The sequence below is a fragment of the Canis aureus genome, chromosome 2 (genome assembly GCF_053574225.1).
Source record: "Canis aureus isolate CA01 chromosome 2, VMU_Caureus_v.1.0, whole genome shotgun sequence".
NCBI lineage: Eukaryota > Metazoa > Chordata > Mammalia > Carnivora > Canidae > Canis > Canis aureus.
Window position 1 is genome coordinate 54861799 of NC_135612.1, and position 26932 is coordinate 54888730.

Consider the following 26932-nt stretch of genomic DNA (forward strand, 5'->3'; position numbering starts at 1 on the left):
TTTTCTGGGGCACTTTTGTTTGGGGAATGGAGGCTTGGTTCCCAGCAGGTATGAGGCCACTGGCTTTTTGCTTAAATTTGGGCATCCCTACTGCCAGGAGATGATGCTTTTACAGAATTCCTTGACGATGCTGTGTGATCAAAGAGGAGTCCTGTCCCTCTCCCTTCTGGGTTCTGTCTCTTTCTAACAAAATGCAGTGCCTGGTTAGTACTGAGATCTGTTTGCAAGTAAGGAAAGGGAGAGGCGGTAGAGGTTACAGAGTATCAGTTTTGTGTTGGTTCTCAGCTTTGTTTAAACTTTGTTGCCTATATCTACTTTCTCTGAGTGTCATCTCAGTTGGCTGACCAGGGCTGCCTAATCCCAACTCCCTCCGCTTTTATCTCCTCTTCTTTTTATCTTTAAAAATAACAGCTTTGTTGAGATAAAATTGATAATTATCATGCAACTCACCCATTTAAAGCACACAATTCAGTGGTTTTTAGTATATTCCCAGAGTCATATTCCCTTTTAAGACTGAAGACTACTCTGTGCCCTTTTCTTCCCTTTGGTTCTCTGAGGTGACCCTCCTTCTCTACTGGTGTCACACTAATCCCATCCTCAAGATGGATGACCTTATTGTGGGGATGTTGGCCAGTAGGCACTTGGCACCATCCAGTACTGAACTTAATCCCCAGAAGCCGAGGACTCACAGATGACTGCTGCTTCGAGCAGACCCCTCTTGCTGGCCAGGCCCCATCACCACTCAAGTTCTCTCGTTTATGGCAAGTTTTAAAAAGTGAAACACAAAATATGTTGCAAACTTGCCAACTATTTGACTAGTAATAAACCTGCTTAGGAATCTGACTGTCCTTGAGCAATCTTAGTTCTGGACAGATGAGCCTGTCAAATCATTCCCCTAACAGTGGATTACCTTTCAGTAAACACCCTTTGTACAGAGACAGTGGAGACACAAGTGATTATATGACATACCAGGTGGTGGGAAGGGCTTTGAAGAAGCAGCAGGTACAGGACTGAGATTGAGGGTGAGGATGAGGATGGGCACGTTACGTACCCTGGTCATGGAAGACTCCTGGAAAAGGGATGTTTGTATCAAGACCTGGTGGCAGCGAGGAGTGAGCCCCTGCAGGTCTGAGGGGAAGGACGTTCCAGGCAGACGGAACAGTGGACTCAAAGGCTCAGAGCAGGGGTGTGTTTGAAGAACAGGGCAGAGGCCTGAGTATACCTGGAGTGGACCGAGTGGCGGAGAGAGGATTGGGAGGCGGAGGGTACTTACAGCCTCCCAGCCATGAAGGCTGCCCTGCGTGAGACGGGACAATGTCCGAGGAGAGGAGTGTGATCGATGGGTGTCGTAAGACCAGCACTCTGGCTGCTGTGTTGAGAATGAGTGGCAGAGGCAAGGGCAGCAAGGCAAGGCATCTGCAGGGACACAAAAGAGAGATGATGATGGTGGAGGTGGTGGGAAATGGTTGCATTTGGAAATATTTTGAAGGAGCACTTGACAGGATTTGCTCTTCGATAGGAATTGGGGTATGAAGGCAAGAGAGCCCTGAAGGGTGTCGAGACTGGCCTAAGCAACTGGAAGGACAGAGTGGTCACCTGCTGTACGGGGACATCGAGAGTTAGATTCTGGACCTAAGCTGTCTGAGATGCCTGTCCAAGTGGAATCCCAAACCTAGAATTGAGGAGAATACCAGTTCAATAATTTAGGGGGTGCCTATAGTGGGGCTAATGAAATAGCAGAAGAGAATATGTTACTGAAATAACTCCAGCAAAAAAAGTGAAAATTATGCCCTGAGAGGAGTGAGGGAAACACCAGGGAGGCCACTGGGGTGACCCAGTCAGAAGGTCCATCCCCCTTTTCTGTTGGAAGTCAGGGCCCTTGGTGAGCCTTCCATGGCACCTCAAGTGTGTGGCTGCTGCGTGTTTCCAGCGGGGTAGGGTGTGTGAGTGTGTGGGTGCTTGAGAATAGTGGCTGGGCCTTCCCTTTATGTTCTCTGCCAAATGTAAGTCTTGTCATATGGTAAATGTTTGACAGGAGACTTTCTTCTTTAATTCTTTCTTTTCTCCTTCCTTCCTTCTTTCCTTCCTCTTTCCTTTCTTTCTTCCTTCCCCTTCCCCTTCCTTCCTTCCTTCCTTCCTTCCTTCCTTCCTTCCTTCCTTCCTTCCTTCCTTCCTTCCTTCCTTTCTCTCTCTCTCTCTCTCTCTCTCTCTCTTTCATAATCCCTACACCCAATGTGGGACTCAGATTCCTAATCCTGAGATCAGGAGTGGTACACTTCACCAACTGAGTCAGCCAGGTGCCCCTGACCTGCTTTCTGAGCCTAAGGTGTCCCATGTGTTTCCAAATGAAGAGGTTGGACTTGGCCAGACACTGGAATCAACTGGGAGAGTTAAAAAAAAAAAAAAAAAGTGGGGATCTATCCCAGACTTGTTGAGTCACAATTTCCTAGCAGGAGCCTGAGGTTCTGTACTTTCAAGTCACTCCCCGTGGTATTCTTTTGCAGTCGGTCCCGGAGCAGTCTGCAGACGTCGATTTGGAAGCCGCTGGACCAGATCATTTCTGAGTTCCCCTTCAGCTCTAACATCCTGTGAGTCTCATTAGAATGTTTGCAGCATAATTCTCTTCCTGGGCAGTGGGGTTTTTGGTGGGGGTAGGAGAGCGGGGAGGGGGAGAGGAGGAACTGCCTCTGGGCAAAGGGCACCTCTGGCAGGAAGAACTGGCAAGGCTCTCAGCCCTGGCTGGGGGCGGGGGGGAGCATGAGCAGTGAGCACCAGCTTGCCTTGGGGATCCCAGTGTGTTAGCTCTCAGAAACAGAGGTAAAGGACATGACCTGATCTTTGGAGAGGCTTATGGGCTGATGAGAAAACTCAGGATTCCTTCACTCTGTAGGAAGTCCACCATAGTGGAAGGGAGGGGGAGCAGAAAGAGGGCAGGGGACCTGTGTTGTGTCATAGCACTCAGGAGGCATGAGGAGAAGGGGCCCTGGAGCAGGACCTTGGGGCCGAGGAGTTCTTGGGCAAATCTGTGTTGTAGGTTGGGGGCCAATGGGGTGGGGTAGTCAGGAGGAACTGCCCAGGCCCTGACACAGAGGAAGTCTGTGAGAACCACTAGTGAATGAAAGGCACTCTTGGGAAGTGGCTAGAGAGGTGGGCAGAGACCAGATGAGGAGGGGCTCTCCACACTGGGTGGAGACTTGAGGTGTCTCCTGAAGAGGGTGGGCATTTTTTTTTAAGAGATTTTATTTATTTATTCATGAGAGACACAGAGTGAGAGAGGCAGAGACACAGGCAGAGGGAGAAGCAGCCTCCACGCAGGGAGCCTGACGTGGGACTCGATCCCGGATCTCCAGGATCACGCCCTGGGCTGAAGGTGGCGCTAAACCGCTGGGCCACCTGGGCTGCCCCAGGATGGGCATCTTAAGCAGGACATCTCTGTGATTAGATAGATGTTTTACAGCACCCACAATAGGAGAGTGTGCGTTGGAAGGGGCTAAAACGAGATGGAGGAGAAGATGAGTGAGAAGCTTTGCTGTTTTACGTGGGTCCGTCATCCACTGGGGCACCTGCTTTCTTGTCCTGTTGAACGTCTCTTTGGGCTGCCCTTGCTGATGATTAGAGTACCAGGTGCCTTGTGAAATGAAGCACCGCTCCTGACCATCTCAGAACACCTGTGTCTCGGGGCCCCTGGGACCCACAAGCAGGTGTGCTCAGGAGGGCAGTGCTTGGCCTAAGGGAGAGAATCTGCTTGTCACTTCAGGTGTGAAGTTTTATGTAGAAATCCATAGTTTTAGGTTAACTTGCCCAGCCGTTGTAGCCTCGCCTGTTCAAGGAACAGAGACCCTTCACTGACGCCTGCTCAAGATCTCCTCATAGGTAATTGATGACAGCATATGGGCGAAAGCCATTCTTGCACTTCACTGTTTCTTACTCTTTTTGCTCTACTGTTCCCTGGCCTGGGGCTTCATTCTACGTATGGGAACATGGGACTTTATCCATGTCCTTTGATTTCATTGAGCTACCTTCTCTACCACTCACGGGCTTAATGTCTTTCTCTCATTGTTCAGCCAGAGTCCATACTGAAGCTCCTACAAGTCACAGGAGCAGCAGCTTGCTCTCACTTGTGCTCCTTTGCTCTGTCTTTCCCCTTGTGTAGCTTCCATTTCTGGGACAGAAGTTCCCCCACCTGGCCACCAGCTCAGGCATTTTCTTCTGCTCTCACTTTTTAAGCAAGCACTCGTCTCATGCCTGCTTGCTCTATCATACAGCTTGAATTATTCTTTGCTCTATTTTCCTCTGGAATGCTCCTTCTAAAATAGAAAGCTGAGGGTAACTTCCACTTACCCCTTTGTAAACTCTTAACAGTTATAACAATAATTGAACACAGATTTTATCAACATGTAAGCTGTATTCAGTCATGTGGGGAGCAGGGCAAAGAGTTTACCCACAGGGTATAAAATATATACACATCCATCCTTCGAGTCCTTCTCCAACAAGCAATAGTAAATTCAAGGAAACTGAATTTTATGGTTGACCAGTCCGATGTTCCTTGAATCTTGCTGCCTTTAACTTTCGTAGTTTAAATCCGTAATGTGTTGTTTGCTTCCTTATCTTATTAAACAATATACTGAGTAGAGATCAGATTTTTCTTAATGTTTTTGGAGTGCCTCTGTCCCCTTGATGTCCTGTCTGAACTTACATTAATCTACCGTTATTGAACTTGATACTGTTAAGAGAAACAGATGACCAAGTTTGATGTTATTCGAAGTTCAGAGGCTTCAATGCTGAGGGAAAGGGGGCTCATAGGTTTAGTGATAGTTCCTTGTTCCTAGCTCCTCAGAGCCCCTTCCCTCTTTTAAATTTCTGGATTTAAATCAGTGTGGATGTTACTACATTTATGTATTTTACCTGTGACAACTTCAGTGTATTTTGTGACTAATGAGTAATCTCTTATTTGTCTGCATCTTTTATTTCAAACTTCAGAATGCTTCCCTTTCCTCTCTAGTATTTTGAGGTTCAATGAACAAAAGTATATGACAGTTATTCTCCCCCTCTCCCCCAAACCTTTGTCTCTCCAGAATAAAAGAGTTCTAATTTTTAAGCTCTTATTAGAAAGCTCTTCCATCTACTTTATAACTTTAGTCTTATTTCTTAGGGCCTCTTCCTTCTCTGGTATGTCTTTCTTAAGCTACAGGGAACCAAAACTGGACAGCATATCTGGCTGTGGACACTGGGTGGTTTTGATTAAGGGCAGTATCACAAATTGTATTTCATTTCCAGTATTCTTTCTGGTAATGCCAAGTGTTTTCTGACTTTTGGGATGAAACATGCAATATTGGCTGATGGCCAAGCCTCTTTATTGAACAGTGTAGCTGAGAACCCATTACTGTAAGAGTGTCATTAGGATTCCTCTTCCCTCAATGTTCCTTCACATTGGCCTCCACTGGTGTTCCTTTGCCATAATTTCATCCATTCATATAGCCTCCTGAGAACTTGTTGTCTTTTAATTTTGTATTTTGATTTCTGCAACAGTTTTAAGGCCATTTGCAGTCTTGAAGATTTCACTTTATTGCTTGATGGTGTATTTATTGAGTACTTAATGGAGAATGCAGTGATGAATGAGACAGATAAGCCTCTTCCCTCATGAAACTTACAGCCTGATATTCTGCTAGATCATTGGTTCTCAAAGCATTTTGAATATGAGACCTCCTTTTTAAATTAATGTTTTCACAGGCTCTCATTCAGTAGTGGTATGTATGTAATACATATGTATGTATGTATGTATGTATGTATTTATTTATTTATTTTGAGTAGGCTCCATGCCTAGCATGGAGCCCCGTATGGGGACTGAACTCTACGACCTTGAGATCAAGACGAGCTGAGATCAAGAGTAGGATGCTTAACTGACTTAGCCACCCAGGTGCCCCAGTAATGATGGTTTTTGTTCTTGTTTTGTTTTTTGAGAGGGTGAGGGAGGGGCAGAGAGAATCCCAAGTGGGATCCTCACCCAATGTGAAGCCTGATGCAGAGCTGGATTCCACAACCCTGAGATCATGACATGAGCTGAAATCAAGAGATAGACGCTCAGCCTACTGAGCCACCCAGTTGCCCCAGTAGTGGTATGGTTTGTTTTGTTTTGTTTTAAAGATTTTTTTAATTTATTTGAGAGAGAGAGAGCGAGCCCGTGAGTGGGGGAGGAGCAAAGGGAGAGAGACAAGGAGACTCCTTGCCCAGAGCAGAGCCCAACGTGGGGCTCGATCCCATGACCTCGAGATTATGACCTGAATCAAAATCAAGAGTGGGACTCTCGGGCAGCCCCGGTGGCGCAGCGGTTTAGCGCCGCCTGCAGCTCAGGGCGTGATCCTGGAGACCCTGGATTGAGTCCCACGTCAGGCTCTCTGCATGGAGCCTGCTTCTCCCTCTGCCTGTGTCTCTGCCTCTCATTCTCTCTCTGTGTCTCTATGAATAAATAAATACAAAATCTTTATTTTTTTATTTTTTACTTTTTTAAATATTTAATTTATTTATTCATGAGAGAGAGAGGCAGAGACACAGGCAGAGGGAGAAGCGGGCTCCATGCCGGGAGCCCAACATGGAACTCGATCCGGGGACTCCAGGATCACGCCCTGGGCCAAAGGCAGGCGCTAAACCACTGAGCCACCGAGGGATTCCCCCAATACAAAATCTTTAAAAAAAAAAAAAAGTGGGACTCTCAACTGAGTGAGTTAGTAGTGGTGTTTTTAATGGCTGGTCACTGGGACCACATATGTGTATATGAAGTTGGGTATTCTTATGGGTTGGGAACTACGATTTATGGAAGTATTAAGCTCGAGTCCAGACCTGGTCCATGGGTTCAGAACTCCACTCCTCGTGGTTCTTCATAAATGACAATCACACTCACACATATATACAACATACATTCACCCAGGTTTCAGTTTTTTAAAATTATTTTTTGGTGGAATTTAAACATTTAGAGTCTGTGGAGATTCTTACTAGTTCTGCCATAATCATATTGTTTCTACCCCCTCAAAGAATTCTAATAGGCTAATCAGGCCTGATAAAGTCTTTTTTTTTTTTTTTTTTTTTTGTGATAAAGTCTTTTTAGAATTAAGGTGTTCCTTCTCCTTCATCTGTTGATATGTTTACTTAAGTGTTTGATAAAATTTCTTGGGCAAGTAGTAGATCCTGTAATAAAAAAATAGGGATATCTATATATTTTTAAGTTTTTATATCTTCCCTGAAGAGAAACTTACCTAGAAAGAGTACGGTGTCACTCTCAACAGTCATGGAATTGCTCCTTATCCCCATGAGGGTGGCTCATGTTGTACCATGGTTAGCCTAGGCCACAGAGAACTGGTGAGCCTGCCTTGCCTATTGACTAGGCCACTCTAGATCACTTGGTGAGCTCACCAGGCCTGATCTGGTCTGTTCAGATGCTTCGGAGTGCACCCTGCTGTGTGCTCTGCAGGGTGAGCCAGGTTTCTAGGCTGGTATTTGTGGACATGGGGTAGAGGCCATACCCAGGCTCTGGTCCCAAATGCTGTCCCTGCCTAAACCAGCAGCTGTGTGAGGTCTGTGCTTCCCAGCCTACAACAGGTTGCAGACACTGACAGGCTGAAGCTTTTTATTTTGACTACACTTTTTATTTCAGTTAACTTTAGTTCACTGATTTTCTAGCTGACAGTCATCTGCTGAGTCATGCCAGATGTGCTTCAAGAATTTTATATTAGTGATTTTTGGAGTCCTGTGTAAAAAGCTTCCTAATTTCTTCTTCTTTTTGTGTATTAAAAATATAATTTAATAAAATTATGTAAGCAGTATAACTTAAATAGTTTGAATAAATAATTTGAAAACGCAGATAAAAGAAAGAAAATAATCTCATCTGTTGAGATACTTTTAAGATTTTAGAATGTTCTAGCCCTTTTCATAAACACTGTATATAATAAAAATTTTTGTTTTAAATAGAGATTTTACTATATATATATACATTACAGTATCCTTCCCTTCCCACTTTGTATCAGGAGCATTTCTCATAGCTGTAAATATTGTATTATAATGATGCCTATTATTTAATTGTGTTAATATACCATAATTTATTTTTTTTTAATTTTTATTTATTTATTTATGATAGTCACAGAGAGAGAGAGAGAGAGGCAGAGACACAGGCAGAGGGAGAAGGAGGCTCCATGCACCGGGAGCCCATCCCGGGTCTCCAGGATTGCGCCCTGGGCCAAAGGCAGGCGCCAAACCGCTGCGCCACCCAGGGATCCCCTATACCTTAATTTATTGAACCAGTTTTCTCTTGGGACTTTGGTTGTGTCTCATTTTTTGTTATGAAGGAAGTTTGCTATAAATAAGTATGCAGTGATTATCTTTGTCACATGCATCTATATTAGGATAAATTTCTATAAGTGGAATTATTGGGCCTCATGTATGCATTGCTAAATTGATGTTAAAATAGGTTTTATCAGGGGTGCCTGGGTGACTCAGTAGGTTAAGTGTCCACTCTTGATCTCCGCTCAGGTCTTGATCTCAGGGTTGTGAGTTTTAGGTGTGTAGCCTACCTAAAACAAAAACAAAAAACAGAAGGAAATGAAATGCTTACTTGACCACATCTTCACCAACACCAGGAGTTACTTTTTGAAAATCTTGGTCAATTTGGTAAGCCCCAAATGGCTTCTCATTGTTTAAATTGTATTTCTCTAATTCCTTGAGAGGTAGCAACTGTGTTTTTATGTATTTGCTGCCCACTTTTGTTTCTTTTCTAAATTGTGTGCTCAGTACCTTTGCTTATTTTCCTAGTGGGCTGCTTATCTTGGACTTACTGCTTCATAAAGGCTTTTTCTATAGTAAAGACATTAATGATGGTAACTGTCTCCTTGCAGATATTCCTGTCAGTTTGTTGTTTGCCTGCTAACTTTGTGCTGGCAGGTTTTTGACGACTAGAACTTATTATTGGTAGTCTTTTTCTTTATAGTTTCTTTCTTTGCTTTTATAACAGGGTACATTTTGATTAATTTCTCTTTTCTACCTATAAGCAGTGTGATACTTTAGAGCAAGTTTTGAAGACATACAAACAGATACACCAAAAGTCCCTTGTTCATGTCTATTGTTTGCTGCTGTTTTTGGTCTTCCTTACTATGAGTAAACAGAAAACAGGACTTGATCTTTGGCTTTTAAAAGCGTCAGCTTTGGTATTTAAGATCCAAAGGTTATAAAGATTTTCCTGCTGCCGATATTAAGCTGTTACACTATATCCCTGCTCTGAATTTCCTTACAAAAACATACCTTACCTTATCTCTGACCATTCTCAGACAATCCCTGAGATTTCCCTGTGTGGAGAGCATTACTTTCTTCTGATGTAATATCTCTCTACTCTAAGCTCCTGTGACTTCACGTTGGACAGTAGTAGGTTCCCCACTAATCCTTGCACATACCACCAACTACTGCCTCTCTTCCCTCACATGTTTTTTCAGCTCCTTAAAAAGACCAATCTACTCTGCCTATTTCCCTCAATCTTTTTTTTTTTTTTTCCCTAGATGGTAAAAAACAGTGTGTGTGGGGTGGGGGGGGAGGGAAAGAAACAAACTTACCCAGCATATATCACAGAGGCATTTCCTTAAAGTTAGGATCCACCTATCTAGTGGTTTACTTGGTTTTGGGATATTAGTGCTCTCACCAATAGCCAGAATATTCCCCTTGATTATGAGCTCCTATTCCAGGGGACAGTTATTTGTGTCCAGGAACTTTACATCTCATTTCAAAGAGATATCCTGCCAATTGTATTTAGTTTAGATAATTGGTATTTCACTTTATTATTATCTACCATAATTAGATATATTCCCATTAGGAGATATTTTTCATTTTCTATGAGAACTCTTCAGCAGGCAGATGTGTTTTTTGGGGAGTTGGGACGGAGCAAGAAACCAACCCTGCAAACTTGTTGATCCCACGGGTGGTGATAGATATATCTCTGCTATGCCACCTGCTTCCCTGTGGGTTTTTTTTTTTTAAGAGATTTATTTGTTTGAGAGAGAACATGAGTGGGGAGAGGGAGAAAGAATCCTCAAGCAGACTCCCCTCTGAGTGCGGAGCCCAATGAATGCAGGGCTGGATCCCAGGAGACTGAGATCATGACCTCAGCTGAAATTAAGAGTTAAACTAAGTTCAACTGACTGAGCCACCCAGGCGACCTTTCCCTAAGTGGGTTTTTTCCCCCTTTATTTACCCCTTTTAAAATTATAAAAGCAATCTATCACCACAAAAAGAGTTTTGAAAAAATAACCACCAGTAATCCCACCACCCTGCATCATTATTTTTCTCTTTCTTTTAATTTTGGTTCAAATACATATTTAGCTTTACATTGTTATAGTCTGACATTTTTCATATTTTTTTAACTTAGCACTGTAAGTGATTTTTTTTCTCTTTTTTTTTTTTTGGATTTTTGTTTATTTATTCATGAGAGACACACAGAGAGAGGCAGAGACACAGGCAGAGGGAGAAACAGGCTCCATGCAGGGAGACTGATGTGGGACTTGATCCCAGGACTCCAGGATCACGCCCTGGGCCAAAGGCAGGCGCCAAACCGCTGAGCCACCCAGGGATCCCCTATAAGTGATTTTTTTAAAAAAAGATTTTTCTTAAGTAATCTCTACCCCCAGCATAGGGCTGGAACTCCCAACCTTGAATCAAGAGTCACATCCCCCACTGACAAGAGTCAGCCAGGAGCCCTAGCACTTTAAGTAATTTTCCATGTTGCTGTGTAAATGTCATAATTAGACTATTATGTAGCCATTAAAAATCCTATCAATTATTATTATTTTTTTAAGATTTATTTATTTATTTACTTATTTATTCATGATAGACATAGAGAGAGAGAGAGGCAGAGACACAGGCAGAGGGAGAAGCAGGCTCCATGCCGGGAGCCCGACACGGGACTTGATCCTGGGACTCCAGGATTGCGCCCTGGGCCAAAGGCAGGCGCCAGCCAAACCGCTGAGCCACCCAGGGATCCCCTAGTCTATCAATTATTTAATCAATCCCTTTTCTTGGACATTTAGATTCTTAGTGTGTGTGTCTCTGTCTTTTGTGTTGTTTTAATAAGGGTATGTCCTTCCGTATATAGCTTTTGGGAATTTTTGTTCTTAGGATAAGCCTTAGGCTTCGTGGACCCAAGGATTTACCATGTTTGGTTCTGTGCAGCCACAGTGCTGCTTTCTGAAAGAGTCGTGTCATTCTATATCCAGACAGGTTTTCAGTATAAGTGTGGTGTAAGAAATAGGCAAGTGAGTGAGGCTCTGGGATGCCGAAGAAGATGCTGGATCCGTGGGCTGAGCAAGGGAGTTGGTGGGGTTTTTCTTCCTCTTTCCAGCAGGTTGGAGCCAGCTAGCTCCATATTTCATCTGAATGTGAATGTGACAGTGATTTCCTGACAGGAGGCCTCTTTCCTAGTCCCCTATCCCAGGACTGCTATAGTTCTCCTTCTCTGGAGCATGAAGGAAACAGCTGGGGTTTCCTTTCTTTTGTATTAAGTTGAAATAAAATTTGGGGCTTCCCTGACACTATTCCCTGGCCCATTTGATGACCGTGTGGCACTTGAGAGTCACTCTGCCCCTCATGTTTAGCTGTCTGTTTGCCAGCCAATCACAGTTGTAGATGAAAAGGAATCAAGCAGACACTGACTAGGGAGGAAAAAAAAGGCCTAGGAGATGATATAATTTGCTGGAGTTTATTTATGAGACAGTTAACATTAATCCTGGCAATAGCAAATCATCTTGGATTTGATTGAATTCATGTAGCAGCAAGAAACCAAAATGACAAAATTAATGATTTAATATTAGGAGTTTAATTAGCAGAAGTTATAGCCATGTCTCATCTATGAATCAGAAGTTTTCCAAAGAAAAGAGATGCTGAGCCATGGTTCGTTCGTTTTCTTTCTTTTCTTTTCTTTTCTTTTCTTTTCTTTTCTTTTCTTTTCTTTTCTTTTCTTTTCTTTCTTTTCTTTTCTTTTCTTTCTTTTCTTTCTTTCTTCTTTCTTTCTTTCTTTCTTTCTTTCTTTCTTTCTTTCTTCTTTCTTTCTTTCTTTCTTTCTTTTTCTTTCTTTCTTTCTTTTCTTTCTCTCTCTCTCTTTCTTTCTCTTTCTCTCTCTCTCTCTCTTTCTTTCGTCTGTCTCAATGATTGATTTTTCACTAGTGCATGTGGTTAGGGGATGATAATAGTCCCTGAGAAATTGAGGGAGTGTGGTATGAGTGCTCTCTCTTTTTGGCTATGGAACCAGCCAGGAATTTCCAGGTATTGATGCTTAGGTCTGGCCAGGCGTCACTGCATATAAACTTCTCTTTCCACCCCTCCCCCAATACCCCAGCATTTTGGAAACCTGTTGGGGTAAAAGCCAGGTGTGTGATTTCCCAGAATCTGGGGGTTTGCCTGTGTGCATCCTGGCTGTGTGCATGTGTGACAGTGTGATGAAGATGATGCTGGATGGAGTCCAGTGGGATCCTAGAGATCACTGATTCTGTTCTGTTTCTGTTGTAGCCCTTGCCAGCATCCAGCCATGGGGGATATGAAAACTCCAGATTTCGATGACCTTCTGGCTGCCTTTGACATCCCAGACCCCACCAGCCTTGATGCCAAGGAGGCCATCCAGACCCCCAGTGAGGAGAATGAGAGTCCCCTCAAACCTCCAGGCATGTGTATGGATGAGAGTGTGTCCTTGTCTCACTCAGGTTCATCCTCAGATGTGCCGGCTGTGAGTGTCATTGTCAAGAACACCAGCCGCCAGGAGTCATTTGAAGCGGAGAAAGACCACATTGCTCCCAGCCTCCTACACAATGGTTTCCGGGGCTCGGACCTGCCTCCAGATCCCCACAGCCTGGGCCACAACTGTGGGAAGTTTGATTCCACTTTCATGAATGGAGACAGTACCAGGAGTTTCTCTGGCAAGCTAGAACCTTCCAAGTCAGAGCCGTTACCGACCTTTAACCAGTTCAGTCCAATCTCCAGCCCAGAACCTGAGGATGCCATCAAAGATAATGGGTTTGGAATGAAGCCCAAGCACTCAGACGGTTATTTCCCACCCCCTCCTGGGTGTGGGCCTGTGGCGGGCCCAGTCCTGGAGGCTCTGGCTAAGTTTCCAGTCCCAGAGCTCCACATGTTTGATCACTTCTGTAAGAAGGAGCCCAAGCCAGAGCCTCTGCCATTGGGGGAGCATGAAAGAGGTGGGCAGAAGGTGGGGGAGCCTCACAAGGAGCTGGATGCCAGTCGATTCTTTGGGGAAGCTCTGGAATTCAACAGCCACCCCAGCAACAGTACTGGAGAGCCTAAGGGGCTCACCCTGGAGCTTGGTACCTGCTCATCAGTCCCCCCTCGGCAGCGTCTGAAGCCAGCGCATTCTAAGCTTTCCTCTTGTGTTGCAGCCTTGGTGGCCCTGCAGGCCAAAAGAGTGGCCAGTGTCACCAAGGAGGACCAGCCTGGCCACACAAAGGATCCCTCAGGGCCCACGAAAGAGGGCTCCAAAGGCAGCCCCAAAATGCCCAAGTCACCAAAGAGTCCCCGGAGCCCTCTGGAGGCCACCAGAAAGAATATCAAGCCATCAGACAGCCCTCGGAGCATCTGCAGTGACAGCAGCAGCAAAGGCTCCCCTTCGGTGGCTGCCAGCTCCCCACCAGCAATTCCCAAAGTCAGAATCAAAACCATTAAGACATCATCAGGGGAAATCAAACGGACCGTCACAAGGATCCTGCCAGACCCTGATGATCCCAGCAAGTCCCCCGTTGGATCACCTCTAGGGAGTGCCATTACCGAGGCCCCAAGCGAGGTGCCAGAGGACGAGGTCACTGCCTTGCCGGCAGTGGCGCACTCTCCGGAGGTAGGCACAAATTCCGGGAGCCCCACGGGTGACAAGAAAGGGGATGAGAGCGCACTGAAGGCCACTGACTTGGCATCTCCCTGCTGCAGCTCAGGGTCCCGGATTCCAAAGGGGGCTGTCCCCAGCTCACAGACAGGCAAGAAGCAGCAGCAGAGCACAGCGCTGCAGGCCTCTGCCCTGGCGCCTGCCAACCTCCTGCCCAAGGCTGTGCACCTGGCCAACCTGAACCTCGTCCCCCACAGCGTTGCCGCGTCGGTGACGGCCAAGTCCTCGGCACAGAGGCGCAGCCAGCCACAGCTGCCGCAGATGTCGGTGCCCCTGGTCCACCAGGTGAAGAAGGCTGCCCCGCTGGTTGTGGAGGTCTTCAACAGGGTCTTGCACAGCTCCAATCCCGTGCCCCTCTACGCGCCAAATCTCAGCCCACCTGCGGACAGCAGGATCCACGTACCGGCCAGTGGGTACTGTTGCCTGGAGTGTGGGGATGCGTTTGCCTTAGAGAAGAGCCTGAGCCAGCACTATGGCCGGCGGAGTGTCCACATCGAGGTGCTGTGCACGCTGTGCTCGCAGACACTGCTCTTCTACAACAAGTGCAGCCTGCTCCGGCATGCCCGTGACCACAAGAGCAAGGGGCTCGTCATGCAGTGTTCTCAGCTGCTCGTGAAGCCCATCTCTGTGGACCAGATGTTTGTGTCGGCCCCGGGGACCTCCCCGGCCCCTGCAGTCCCAGTCCCCCCATCGTCCCCCAAATGTGGCCTCACGTCAGGCAGTGCCAGCCCAAGCCTTCCGGCTTTGCCGCTCTATCCAGACCCCGTGAGGCTCATCCGGCACGGGATCAAGTGTCTCGAATGTCACAGGCAGATACGCGACTACGTGGCTATGGCTGCACATTTCCAGAGGACGGCGGAGGAGAGCGAGGGGCTGGTAAGCAGAGCCTTCCTGCGATGGCTGTCGGCCCCCCGGGTGTACACGAGCTCCATGCTTGAGCGTGGAGGAAAGCTCCCTGGTGCGGGGGCACTGGTGGCATCTTAGGAGTCTTAGAAGAAGACGTCTGGCTTGCTGGTTAGTGACCCTCCTGAATGTGTAGCGCTTGGTGTTGGTTGGGGAAAGGGTCCTGCCCCCAGCTTGGGGGGGCACTCTGAAGATTTACCAGCTGTGTCTGTTGCCATGCCCCACATTCTGTTCAGCTCCCACTCTGCTGGGTGAGCAGGGCCCCTTGTCTGGCCTGGGCTGGTCTCTGGGAGGTGTCAGTACGGTCTTGGCATGTGCCCAGAGAGTTTGGGGATGGGGAGGTGCGTTCCTGCCCCACACCTCAGTCTGTACCCTCGACACTGTGTGTTGTCGGGGCAGTTCCCTGTGGGGACACTGCATTAGGCCGAGGTAGTGCCGAGGTAGGACCGAGGAAGGAGAGTGGACTGGCACACGTGCTGTGGCACAGGCCTTCAGAACCTCTTTCATCTGTGTCCCCACCACTCTAGGGAGGCCACCATGCTCATCAGCTTGTTCCAATTTTTGGTTATGCTGATGAGATTGGATTTTGTTTTTTTTGAAGACAGTCTGTGCTGAAAATACCCATTGGCACCTCTGTGTCAGTGGCTGTGTTTGCAAGGTCCTGTGAAAGCAGGCCTCCTGACATGCCTCCAGAAGTCTCTCTTCTTCCTCCTCCAGGGGACTCTTTTCCACCCAGCTGAGACCAGAGCCCACCCCCTCCCTGAGCCCCCTGTCCTTGAACAGGGCTGCAGATGCCTGGGAGGGAAGCAGAGCAGCCCTTTTCACTCCTGTTCAGCAGAGGCCTGGGTCCTTCCTAGTCTGCTGGCCCATGAGCTTGGCGCAAAGCCTTCCAAGTGAGCGCTGTGTTGGGAGGCTCCCTGGTCAGCTCTTGCAGCCCAGCAGAGACAGGGCTCGCTACACAGCTGCTCCAGTGTGAAGCAGATGAAGTTTGGGGCTAAAAGGCTTGTGAACATGGCTGCACAGAGTGCCTTGCAGGGACTTGCTCATGGTGACTCCGGGCAGAGGGCAGGTGCTGTATGGATGGGACTTTTGAGTGGGACCTGCAAAGGGAATGTAGGGGCGGGGGAGGGACAAGCATGTTCCATGTGTAGGGAACAGAAGTGCGGGAAAGTGCCAAGTGCACTTGAGGAGGCTGGGGGGCATCGGGGTGTAAACATGAGGCAAGATTGGTGGCCTGGGTGCCATAGGCTCGCTGTCCCCTCCCATCTTCACCTTCTCTCCTCAGTTTGCCAAGCTTCCAATGAGTCAGATGGAGTGTGGTGACCCCTGCCCTTTGCCCTGAGGCTTCAGCCTTCCTGCTGTCCCCTGAAGAGCTGTCCCTGCAGAGCTCAATGCTCCTTCTAGGTCATGTGATCAGAAGCATTGTCAGTGGAGGTCTGACGCTTGGTGTTTTTCCACACTGTTCCTCACCGGCTGACACCCCTCCCATCCTGCATCTTTTCCTCTAGTGGGAGCTGGGCAAGAGCCCTCAGACAAGAAGGGAGAGGGTACCCAGGAAGGCTGTCAGGGTTTTCTCAGCCCAGCTCAAATCTCTCACAAAATCTCCCACTGATAGATGTGGTCTCAGAATCTCAGGGAAAGGATCAGGCTTGAGGTCTGGGATCAAAACCTTACTTTGCTAGCTGGTGGACTTAAGTTTCCTGGGATGGTACCCAGGCTTTAGGCCATACCGAGGGAAGGGATAGATGGATAGGGTGGGGTTAGGCTTCACTCTGGTTGGTGTAGGGGCTGCAGGAGAGCGTGCACAGGCCTTTGGCTTCTCCCTGGGAGTCTCCCCCTGCCCGGGCTGGAGGAATGTCCTTCTTGCATTCCCAGCCACCTTGCTGGGCAGGACATCAGCATAGAGAGACTCTTTCTTCTTGGTCTTTTTTTTTTTTTTTAATTTTTATTTATTTATGATAGAGAGAGAGAGAGAGGCAGAGACACAGGCAGAGGGAGAAGCAGGCTCCATGCAAGGAGCCTGACGTGGGATTCAATCCCGGGTCTCCAGGATCGCGCCCTGGGCCAAAGGCAGGCGCCAAACCGCTGCGCCACCCAGGGATCCCTCTTCTTGGTCTTAAGCTTTTATTTAGCTCTAATGTCATTGTCACCTCTAACAAAATGAACAATTCCTTAATGTTATCTAAGACAGGGATCCCTGGGTGGCTCAGCGGTTTAGCGCCTGCCTTCAGCCCAGGGCGTGGTCCTGGAGTCCTGGGATCTAGTCCCACATCAGGTTCCCTGCATGGAGCCTGCTTCTCCCTCTGCCTGTGTCTGCCACCCCCCGCCCTCTGTCTCTCTCTCTGTGTCTCTCATGAATAAATAAATAAAATATTTTAAAAAATGTTATCTAAGACAAGTCCACATTTAGATTTTCCTTTCATGTCAAAAATGATCTTTCTGTAGTTGGGCTTGTTTTGAATTGGAATCCAAACATGGACCATATGTTAGCATGTGTTTTTTGTTTTTGTTATTAAAGATTTTATTTATTTATTCATGAGAGGCACAGAGAGAGAGGCAGAGACATAGGCAGAGGGAGAAAAAGGCTCCCTCTGGGGAGCCCAATGCGGGACTTGATCCCAGGACCCTGGGATCATGCCCTGAGCCGAAGGCAGATGCTCAACCACTGAGCCACCCAGGTGTCCCACATGTTAGCATTTGTTTATCTCTTAAATTCCTCAGTCTAGAACAGTACCATTTCCTACTCCACCACCAGATGCCCTTCCCAACCTATTTTTTATCATGTCATTGATTCGTTGAAGAAACTAGTTCATGTGTTCTGCAATTTTTCAGGAAAATTATGGGTTTGACTGATGCTTCCTTATACAATTAATTTGTTCTTAAGTATCCCATATTTTATTGGTGATAGAGACTAGAAATAGGCAGTTTTGCAGAGGGGAGTATCATGTTCTTCATATTTCGTGACTTCAGAGAGGTACAGAGTCCTTGATTGTCTCACTTGTAATGATACTAAATGATCAGTGAGTTTAGGTGGTGATGTTCTGATCCCTTTGTCGTAAAGTTCCCCTTCACCTAATTATTTTAGTGTTCATTAATCATTGCTCCTGGAGTCACTAGTTTTATTAGGAGTTGAAGAAAGGTGTTTTGTAATATTATTATTTGTTTCTCAGTTATTAACTGGAGTTCTGTATAAAATGTCTTTCCTTCTTTGATGAGGGCTATTTGGTTACCTTGAAATAAAATATAGTTTATATTGGAAAATGGGATATTTACTTACTTTGTTTCCCTTAGTTAACAGTTTTTACAGTAGTGAGTTGATATCCTGAGTCTCAAATAGTGTATTAAGAGGCCTGGCTCTGTTATTTTAAAAAATTATGGTAAAATACACATAGCATAAAGTTTACCACCTTAGCCATTTTTTTAAAGTGTACAGTTCAGTAGTGTTAAGTACATTCACACTGTTGTGCAATCAATTTCCAGAACTCTTTTCATCTTGCAAAACTGAAACCCTATACCCATTCAACAGTTTCCCCTCCCCCCCACCCCTGCCCCTGGCCACCACCCTCCTGCTCGCTGTTTCTGTGAATTTGACTACTCAGTGTACCTCATGAGTGGAATCATGTAGTATTTGTTTCTTGTGACTGACTGGTTTGTTCTGTTTAGCATCATGTCCTCAGGGCTCACCTATGTTGTAGCATGTGACAGGGTTTCCTTCCTTTTTAAGGCTGAATAATATTCCATTGCATGTTTGTACCACATTTTGTTTATCCATTCCTCCATTGATGGACATTGGGTTGCTTCCACCTCTTGGGTATTGCTTGAATAACGCTGCTATGAGCATGGTGTACAAATATATTTTGGAGCTCCTGCTTTCAGTTCTTTCAGGTATGTACACAGAGTTGGAATGTCTAGATCATATGGTAACTCTATTTTTAATCTTTTGAGGAGCCCCCACACACACTGTTTTCCACAGCGGCTGCACCATTTCACACCCCTGCCAACAGTGCACAAGGGTTCTAGTGTCTCCACATTCCCACCAGCACCTGTCATTTGCTGTTTCGTTTGTTTGACTTCGTCTTTAGATACCCTGATGTGTATGAGGCAGCCTTTTCTATGGCTGTTAACAATGAACTCATTGGTTTTCACCTGTTTTGTATGTTGAGCTCAGTCACTTTTCCGTGGTCAGGCTGCTTTGTCTTCAGTTGTGGAATGCCGTCCAGCTGGATCCTGTGTCCTCTGGACGTGAACTCATGACGCCTGAGAAACTTCCTCACTTACTGCCCCAACAAGATGTCCTGGGCACATTTCTTGTGCTAAACTTGGCGATTGGCCATCCTTCGGAGGAGCCAGGTTTCTTGCCTAAGGAATGGTATTTAGATGTCATGTTCTGGGTATCAGAGATGCTTGATGGGTGTATCTGCGACTAGGCCTTTGCAGTGGCCAGAGCTAAGAAGCATATGTTTTTATTGTATTTATTTGTTTATTGAAAAAGCTTTATTTATTTAAGTCATCTCTACACCCAATGTGGGGCTCAGACTCATGACCCAAGATTGAGAGTTGCATGCTCTTCTGACTGAGCCAGCCAGGGACCCCAAGAAGTATATGTATTGTTTTGGTAAAGATTTTATTTATGTATTTGAAAAAGAACAAGTGAGCAAGAGCACAAATAGGGAGAGGGAGAGGGAGAAGCAGATTCCTTGTTGAGCAGAGAGCTTAGCTATGGGACTCGATCCCTGGATCCTGGGATCACCACCTGAGCTGAGGGCATATGCTTAACCGACTGAGCTACTTAGGTGTCCTAGAAGTATATGTTTCTAAAAAGAAGAAAGCGGGGGCGGTGGAGCACACAACGCTTGATCTTGGGGTTGTTTGAGCCCCACATTAGGCATAGAGCCTACCTTAAAAAAAAGAAAAATCATGAGTATGCTGGTATTCAAATGTAAAATTATAGTTTTTATGTAACTGATTTTATACTGAAAATCTTGGTTCCTAAGGCTTTCCTACCATATATATATATATATGCATATATATATGCAAAATTTTGAAATATCAATACCAATATCATTTCAAACATTAGGATAACTGCATAAAGTCAAAGGTATATTTGCAGTTCTTTCTACTCTTAGAATAGATCACATTTAGGATGTATAAGTCAAAATACTGCATTTTAAAGGTCACTGAGAACAAGTCTTCTTTCTATATGGTTATGTCACCAGCTTGATACATTGTTAGGCTATTTAGTTTCTATTTTTCAATTTTCAGAGAATGTTTTTGTTTTTCTAGTTTAATATTATATGTATATAAAGGTTTATTTGAGAGAGAGAGAGCTCATTTGCACGCAAGCACTGAGGCAGGAGGGGCAGAGGGAGAGGAAAAGAGAGTCTTAGACTCCCTGTTGAGCTCAGAGCATGATGTGGGCTCCATCTCACAACCCTGATATCACAACCTGAGCCAAAGGCAGACACTTAACTGAGCCACCCAAGCTCCCCCTAGAGTAATCTTTTTTTAAAAAAGCCTTTTTATTATGGAATGTCCTAAACATATGTAAAAGTGGACAGGATAGTATAATGAACTCTTTAACAATTACTAACTCCTGGCCATCCCGTTTTACATATTTTCTCACCCATCCCTCCCCCTCTCATGGGTTATTTCTAAATAGATCCCAGCGTCACCATATCTATAATAGTTCAAAATGTATCTGTAAAATATACAGGTTTTCCTTGGCAAGAAAATGAACATAATATCATTGCATCTCAAAATTAATAATAACAATAATTTCTTTTTATTATCAAAGCTTAATGCCAAGTGTCAGATGTTAGTGTTCATCATCATCATCAAGTTAGTGTTCAAATATTTCTGATTGTCTCATTTCTCTCTACAGTTGGCTCGCTTGAATCAGGGTCCAAATAAGTGCTATACACTGCAATGTGAAAAGTTCTCTTAAACTTCTTTTAATCTATAAATTTCCTTTTTCTCTCTGTTTTTCCCTTGAAGTCTACTTTTTGAGAAACCTTGGTTGTATGTCCTGTAGAGGCTCCATGTTCTGGATTTTGCTTTTCCTGTCGTCCCTAATGATTCTTCCTCTAAGCAACCTCCTCTGGGCCTGGGTCAGTGGCCCCTGTGGTGAAAAGTGAGCACCGTGGTCCCCTTTTGACCTAGAGGGGGCTCTGCTGATGCAGGCACCAGTGCAGTCTGCTGCTTCCTCTAGGCTGTGTGCTCTGTGCCCGCTAGAGCAGCAGTGGTTGTACTATCCACCCTGCTGCCCCGGTTCTCTCCTGAGTCTGGGAGTGAAGGAGCTGTTGCCCACTCTGCTCTTCTCTGTGGGCATATGTGGTCAGCCTGTTGCTCAGGACACCCCTGAGTGGGCAAACAGGCCTGAGGGAGTGGACACTGGCAAGACTACTCAGTCCACCCCTGCACTGGGAGCTTCTGGGAGCCAATCGGATCTGCTCTGGAAGTCCCCGAGATGCTGAGCAGGAACTGCCTCTGATGAGTGGGGACAGAGGCCCTGGGGGGTCTGGCAGTGTAGTGAGTTCTGAGACTTCAAGAAGTGCCTTTGGCCTCTGGAAAGGAAAAGCTGGTCTTCTGATAAGCCTGAGGGAAGGAGCACTCACAGTCCTAGATGCAGTATGATCTTTGGAAACATAGCATCAGTCCTGTCTCTGATGAATAAGGTGAGAGGCAAAGCTTGCTTGGGTGTATCAGCACTTCTGTTGAGGCCTGGGGGTGCCAAGTATCCTGGGAGGGTTGGAGGAGAGCATGTGTGGTGAGCGGCTATTCTGACCTGTGTTCTAGGAAAGCTGGACCGCTGTGGTTGGAGAGCCACGAGCCTGTGGCAGCTGTGGCATCTGGCTGAATTACTTTCTCGGTGTTTTTTCCTAGACTTGCCAGGTGTGCCAGATGCTGTTGCCCAACCAGTGCAGTTTCTGTGCCCACCAGCGGATCCACGCCCACAAGTCCCCCTATTGCTGCCCGGAGTGTGGAGCCCTCTGCCGCTCTGCCTACTTCCAGACCCACGTGAAGGAAAATTGCTTGCACTATGCCCGCAAGGTGGGCTACAGGTGGGTGCTGCCTGGCTTGCTGTCCTGGGCTGGCCTGATGGCTGGTCCTTTTCTGGGGCCAGAACTCATTTCAGTATGAGCTTTAGTTTTAAGAGGCCTGGGCTCCAGGCTACTAAGACAGTAATGTTAGTTGGTATTCAGATAGGTGTTTTTATTTTGTGGAGCGCAAGAAGAGTGAGAGGGACAAGAACAAGGAGTTAAAAGGAACTAAAACATGAAAAAGGAGCTTTGAAGGGACAGTTTAGGGAGAATAGATTGGTTTTTAAAAGTATATAAAGTTAATCTGCTCATAGAGTTACTGTGTTTGGCATATTAAAGTCCCATTTCAATAATAAATGTACTAATTGCAGTACTTTTAGATGTTCTCAGTTTCCACTAACAGATGGAACTACAATGCAAAGTTTGGAGCCAAATGCAAAGGGCTCTTGTAGCTTCACACTGATTAGTTTTTGTCAGTTTGTGAGAAACAAGCACAACCTGAAAATGGAAAAATGATGAGCCTCATAGTAAAACCAAGAAAACTATTTTAAACTGAGTCTTCTCCACATGTCAAATAAATATAGACGAAAAGTCATTTTCAGGAAAAAGATCAAAATGGGGAAGAAAACACCTTCCAAACATACTGATTGATCTCTAACATTTACATCAACTCAGTGAGGCCCCCTTTTCTGATATGCTGCATTTGGGAGTTTCATCTTCTGATGTTTTTATGGTATCACTTTCACACCAGAAAATTAATTTTGTCCAAATTTAGTAAGGTTTTCTTCTCTTTGGAATTAAAAAAAGATTGATTTAGTTCATTTCTTAACTTCCTTTTCGAGTACTTATTACTGTCGTCAGCGCTATGCCAGACACTGAGGATACAGAGGGCATCAAGACACAGCCCCTGCTATCAGTGTGGTAGGTCACAGACCTATACATGTAATCATAACTCGGGGTGGTGAGGCCCACAGTAGGGGAAGGGTCAGGGAAGCTTCATAGAGGGATATTAGGAGGATTTCAGGCAAACGAAAGGGGGAGAGCATGTCTGACAAGGGTATGAGCAGGGATGCCAGTATACCTGATAGGTTACAGGAATGATGGACATTTTGGTGGAAAGGGGGTCAAGAGGAACTGGGGAATGGGTGAGAAATGAGACCAGAGCATCAGTAGGGCCAGGCCCAGGTGAGACCTTGTATTCCTTGGCTGACACTTAGACTTTCTCCAATGGACAGTGAAGGGCTCCAGATGGGTCTGTAGCCGGGGAGTGGTCTGGCTAAACCCGTGCTTCAGGAAGATCGCTCTGGGAAGCTTACTTGTGTGTTAGGGCAGAACCCAGAGACTGGTTGAGAGGCAAGTGTGATGGTCCAGTTAAGAGGCTGGGGGCTCGGGCAGAGGCACAGCCACTGTAGGGATGCAGAGAAGGTAGATCTTGGAGAGCTTTAGGGAGCGGAAGCATTTGAGTTTGATGGTAGCTCACAGACAGGGCAGAGGGGTGGAGAGGGGCTGTGGGGGCTCTGAGGTTTCAGTCCCCATGTAAGCACTTCCAAATGTAGACTGGCTGCTTTTGTGTGTTATGGGAGATGGGTCCCCTAAAGTGCAGGAGAAGCAGACAAACCAGAGATGGGTTATACAGAGCCCTTACCACCATGTTGCAGAGCAGCATTGCTTGGCAGCATCCCAGGTCACTTTTGTTGTTGTTGTTGTTGTTTTTTATTTACGTACTCTATATCGCCCACTTGGGGCTCAAACTCACAACCCTGAGATCAGGAGTCCCACACTCCACCAACTGAGCCAGGTGGGTGCCTCTCCCCATCCCTCCCCTCCCCACTCCCCCACCTCCATGCCATCAGCCACATTTTTAAACCAAACACCTGAATGTGTGTTTTTACAATACTGTGTAACATTTGTAAATCAAAGTGAAATACCATTCACTTTGATTTACATGTGTGCTATTTCTTGTTCCAAGATCAAGTCCAATCCACTAAAAATTCAAGCAGTACTTAAATTTTTATCTTTGAATTTTGAAGTCAAAGAATTTCCAATGACACAGATTCATGGCATTCTTTTTTTGGGTCTTTTAATTCAATATTTTGCTTTCCTTTCATCTGCAAGAGTAAGAAGAAACAGTGTCTCAAAAGCAATTCAGTTTGTCAAGCCTTTTTTTCTTTTTAAGATTTTATTTATTTATTCATGAGAAACAGAGAGAAGCAGAGACATAGGCAGAGGGAGAAGCAGGCTCTCAGCAGGAGCCTGATGTGAGACTCGATCTTAGGCCTGGAATCAGGCCCTGAGTCAAAGGCAGATGCTCAACCGCTGAGCCACCCAGGTGTCCCTGTCAAGCCTTTTTGTGAGGAAAAGTGTAATGTGATTCAGCCAGAGGGCTTACTGGAGATCTTGACATTAAAATCTTCAGTGACCCGTGGTTGAACTCAGAAGATGTATACACTAGTATACTATTGGTTGCACTTAAGATCTTCAGATATTGGGCAGCCCCGGTGGCTCAGCGGTTTAGCATCACCTTCAGCTCAGGGCGTGATCCTGGAGACCCAGGATCGAGTCCCACATCGGGCTCCCTGCATGGAGCCTGCTTCTCCCTCTGCCTGTGTCTCTGCCTCTCTCTCTGTGTGTGTCTCTCATGAATAAATAAATAAAATCTTAAAAAAAAAAAAAAAGATCTTCAGATATTCACATATATTTTTTGTATCAGCTTTATTTAGACACAACATTATAATTCAGCCATGTAGTGTGTACAATTCAATGGTTTCTAGTATATTTACAGGGTTGTTCAGTCACAACCAGTTTTGGAACATTTTCATCACTCAAAAAGAAACTCTGTTGTATTCATAACTCTTCCATCCCCCACCCCCATCCCTTAGCTACCACTCATTTCTTTTCTGCCTCATATATTTGGTTATTTTGGACACTTCATAGAAATGGAATCATAGAATATGTAGTTTTAGCCAAGATTCATCCATATTGTAATATGTCAGCATTTCATTCCTTTTTTATGGCTTAATGATACTCCACTGTCTGTGTATATACCACAATTTGGTCATCTGTTTATGACCAGTTGACAGACACTTGGGTTTCCACCTTTTGGCCATTATGAATAATGCCACTGATGAACATTTCATGCATCAGTTGTTGTGTAGACATATATTTTACATTTTTGGGGGTGGATACCTGGGAGTAGAGTAGATGGTTCAACTGATAACTCTATGTTTAACTTTTTGAGGAACTGCCAGGCTATTTTCAAAAGTAGTTGTACCATTTCTATATTCCTACCAGCAGGCATGGGATTTTTAATTTCTCTACATCCTTGCTGGCACATGTTATTGTCTGACTTCTGCTGACCCATCCCTGTGGGTGCAAGGTGGCATCTTGTTATGATTTTGATTTACATTTCCCCAGTGGCTCATAGTGTTGAGCATCTTTTCTGTTTGATATTTGTGTATCTTCTTTGGAGAAATGTATATTTGCTTGGTTTTAAATTGGGTTATTTATTATCTTACTATTGAGTTGTAAGAGTTCTTTGTATATTCTAGATTTAAGTCCCTTGTCAGATACATGATATGCAAATATTTCCTCCCATTCTGTGGGTATTATATTTTTTAGTGATTCCTGAAAGTGTATCTATGCTCCATTTCATTGAGTTCTACAGAGTCTTACAGTAGTATTTTGTTTTGTGTTATTTTTGCTTTTTCTTGAAGACATTGTCAAAAGCCTGTACATTTTATATATGTTTTATGTATATGTGTTTCATATAAAATATGTATATACATTATACACATACTTTAGAATTGTATGAATTATTCTCTTTGTTGAAAATTTGGAGAGTGGCCAATGATGTCACAATGGAGCAAGTTTCAGTTATTCTTAATGATATGTCATTTTTTTCTTATTTGGGATTATTGGGACAATTAAATATTGTACCACTGTGTCTTTTCTAAAACTTTACATATTTCATAGCATATGATTCTATTATTGTGTATTTTCTCTTAATTGGTAAAGAAGTTGTATTGTGGGTTCAGATTTCTCTTTACCTTTTTTCATCAATTTGTAAGCCATACTTAGTCTTTCACTGAGGTTGGTGTGTGTTCTTTTACCCCTTTATGCTCTACTTTCAGTGAGGCTTCTTTGAAGAATGTCCATTCGGTAAATGGAATGAAATTTTAGGCACATTTTTGAAGGGTGTATGTTGCTCCTGCTGAAGTTTGGTCACACTACACAAATATGGACACTTTAAGATTCTTTATATATATCAGGTGTACTTGGCCACTTTGGACGAATTTGGAAATATGTGGACTTTTTTTCTCCTCACAATACATTGTGGTGTGGAAGTACTTCTGTGTGCTAGAAGTTGGTCACTATTTTGTTCAGCAGGAAAGAAAAGAAAATATAATTCAGTAGCTTGTATAGAAACTCTAGAGAATGTACAAATTTAGTAATGAGTGCACATCACAGATCATTGCAAACAGCTTTTTGGTTCTGTGGGTTGCTCCTTGTTGCTAATTAAGTTTGCAGAGGTAGTTCCATCTCCCATCCCTCGCAACACACAGAAAAGGAAGAAAAACAAAAAGGACCAGATAGGATTCTGTGATGATGTGTGTGGACTGTGAAAACAGGCTAATGTACTGAATTGAAGGCTTCTATTTGGGAGTCAATTTTTAAGTGAAGATGTGCCTTTTTTCAGTGAAGCAACAGCCCCTCTTCTAGTGTTTACTGGGATGTCGGGGTAATGGGGTCAGGCAATATTGCAACCAAAGGGAGACCAGAGTTGTCCTGAGAGGAATGGCTGGGCACAGGGAAGGTGTTTCCTCATGGAGGGGAGATGGGGGTGGGGTGGGGGAGGAAGTAGATAGGAGGAAAGAAGGAATGCGTGAGGGGGTGGTCTGGGTCCTGGAAAGGATGGAGGATGGCATGGAGATCATGGAGGCCTATGAGTCTGAGGAAGGAGAGGGCCAGATTCTTAGAGATTGTGAAGTCAACAGAAGAGTCCAACATGCCTCAGTTTCAGAAGAAATTGTTTAAGACAGTTCCTACATTATGCAAGTGGTATATTCACCAAACAAAGCTT

At 45.1% G+C, this 26932-nt stretch overlaps 1 protein-coding gene across 7 annotated transcripts in view; it reads left to right on the forward strand.

Moving 5' to 3' along the window:
- Positions 1-26932, forward strand: part of ZNF592 (zinc finger protein 592) — a 75758-nt gene that overhangs the window by 43215 nt on the left and 5611 nt on the right. For all 7 annotated transcript variants that reach the window (XM_077873260.1, XM_077873251.1, XM_077873213.1 and 4 more), the window contains 3 exons: positions 2505-2588; positions 12532-14785; positions 21695-21873. In XM_077873260.1, coding sequence (XP_077729386.1) covers positions 2505-2588; positions 12532-14785; positions 21695-21873 — 2517 coding nt within the window. The remainder of the gene's footprint in view (positions 1-2504; positions 2589-12531; positions 14786-21694; positions 21874-26932) is intronic.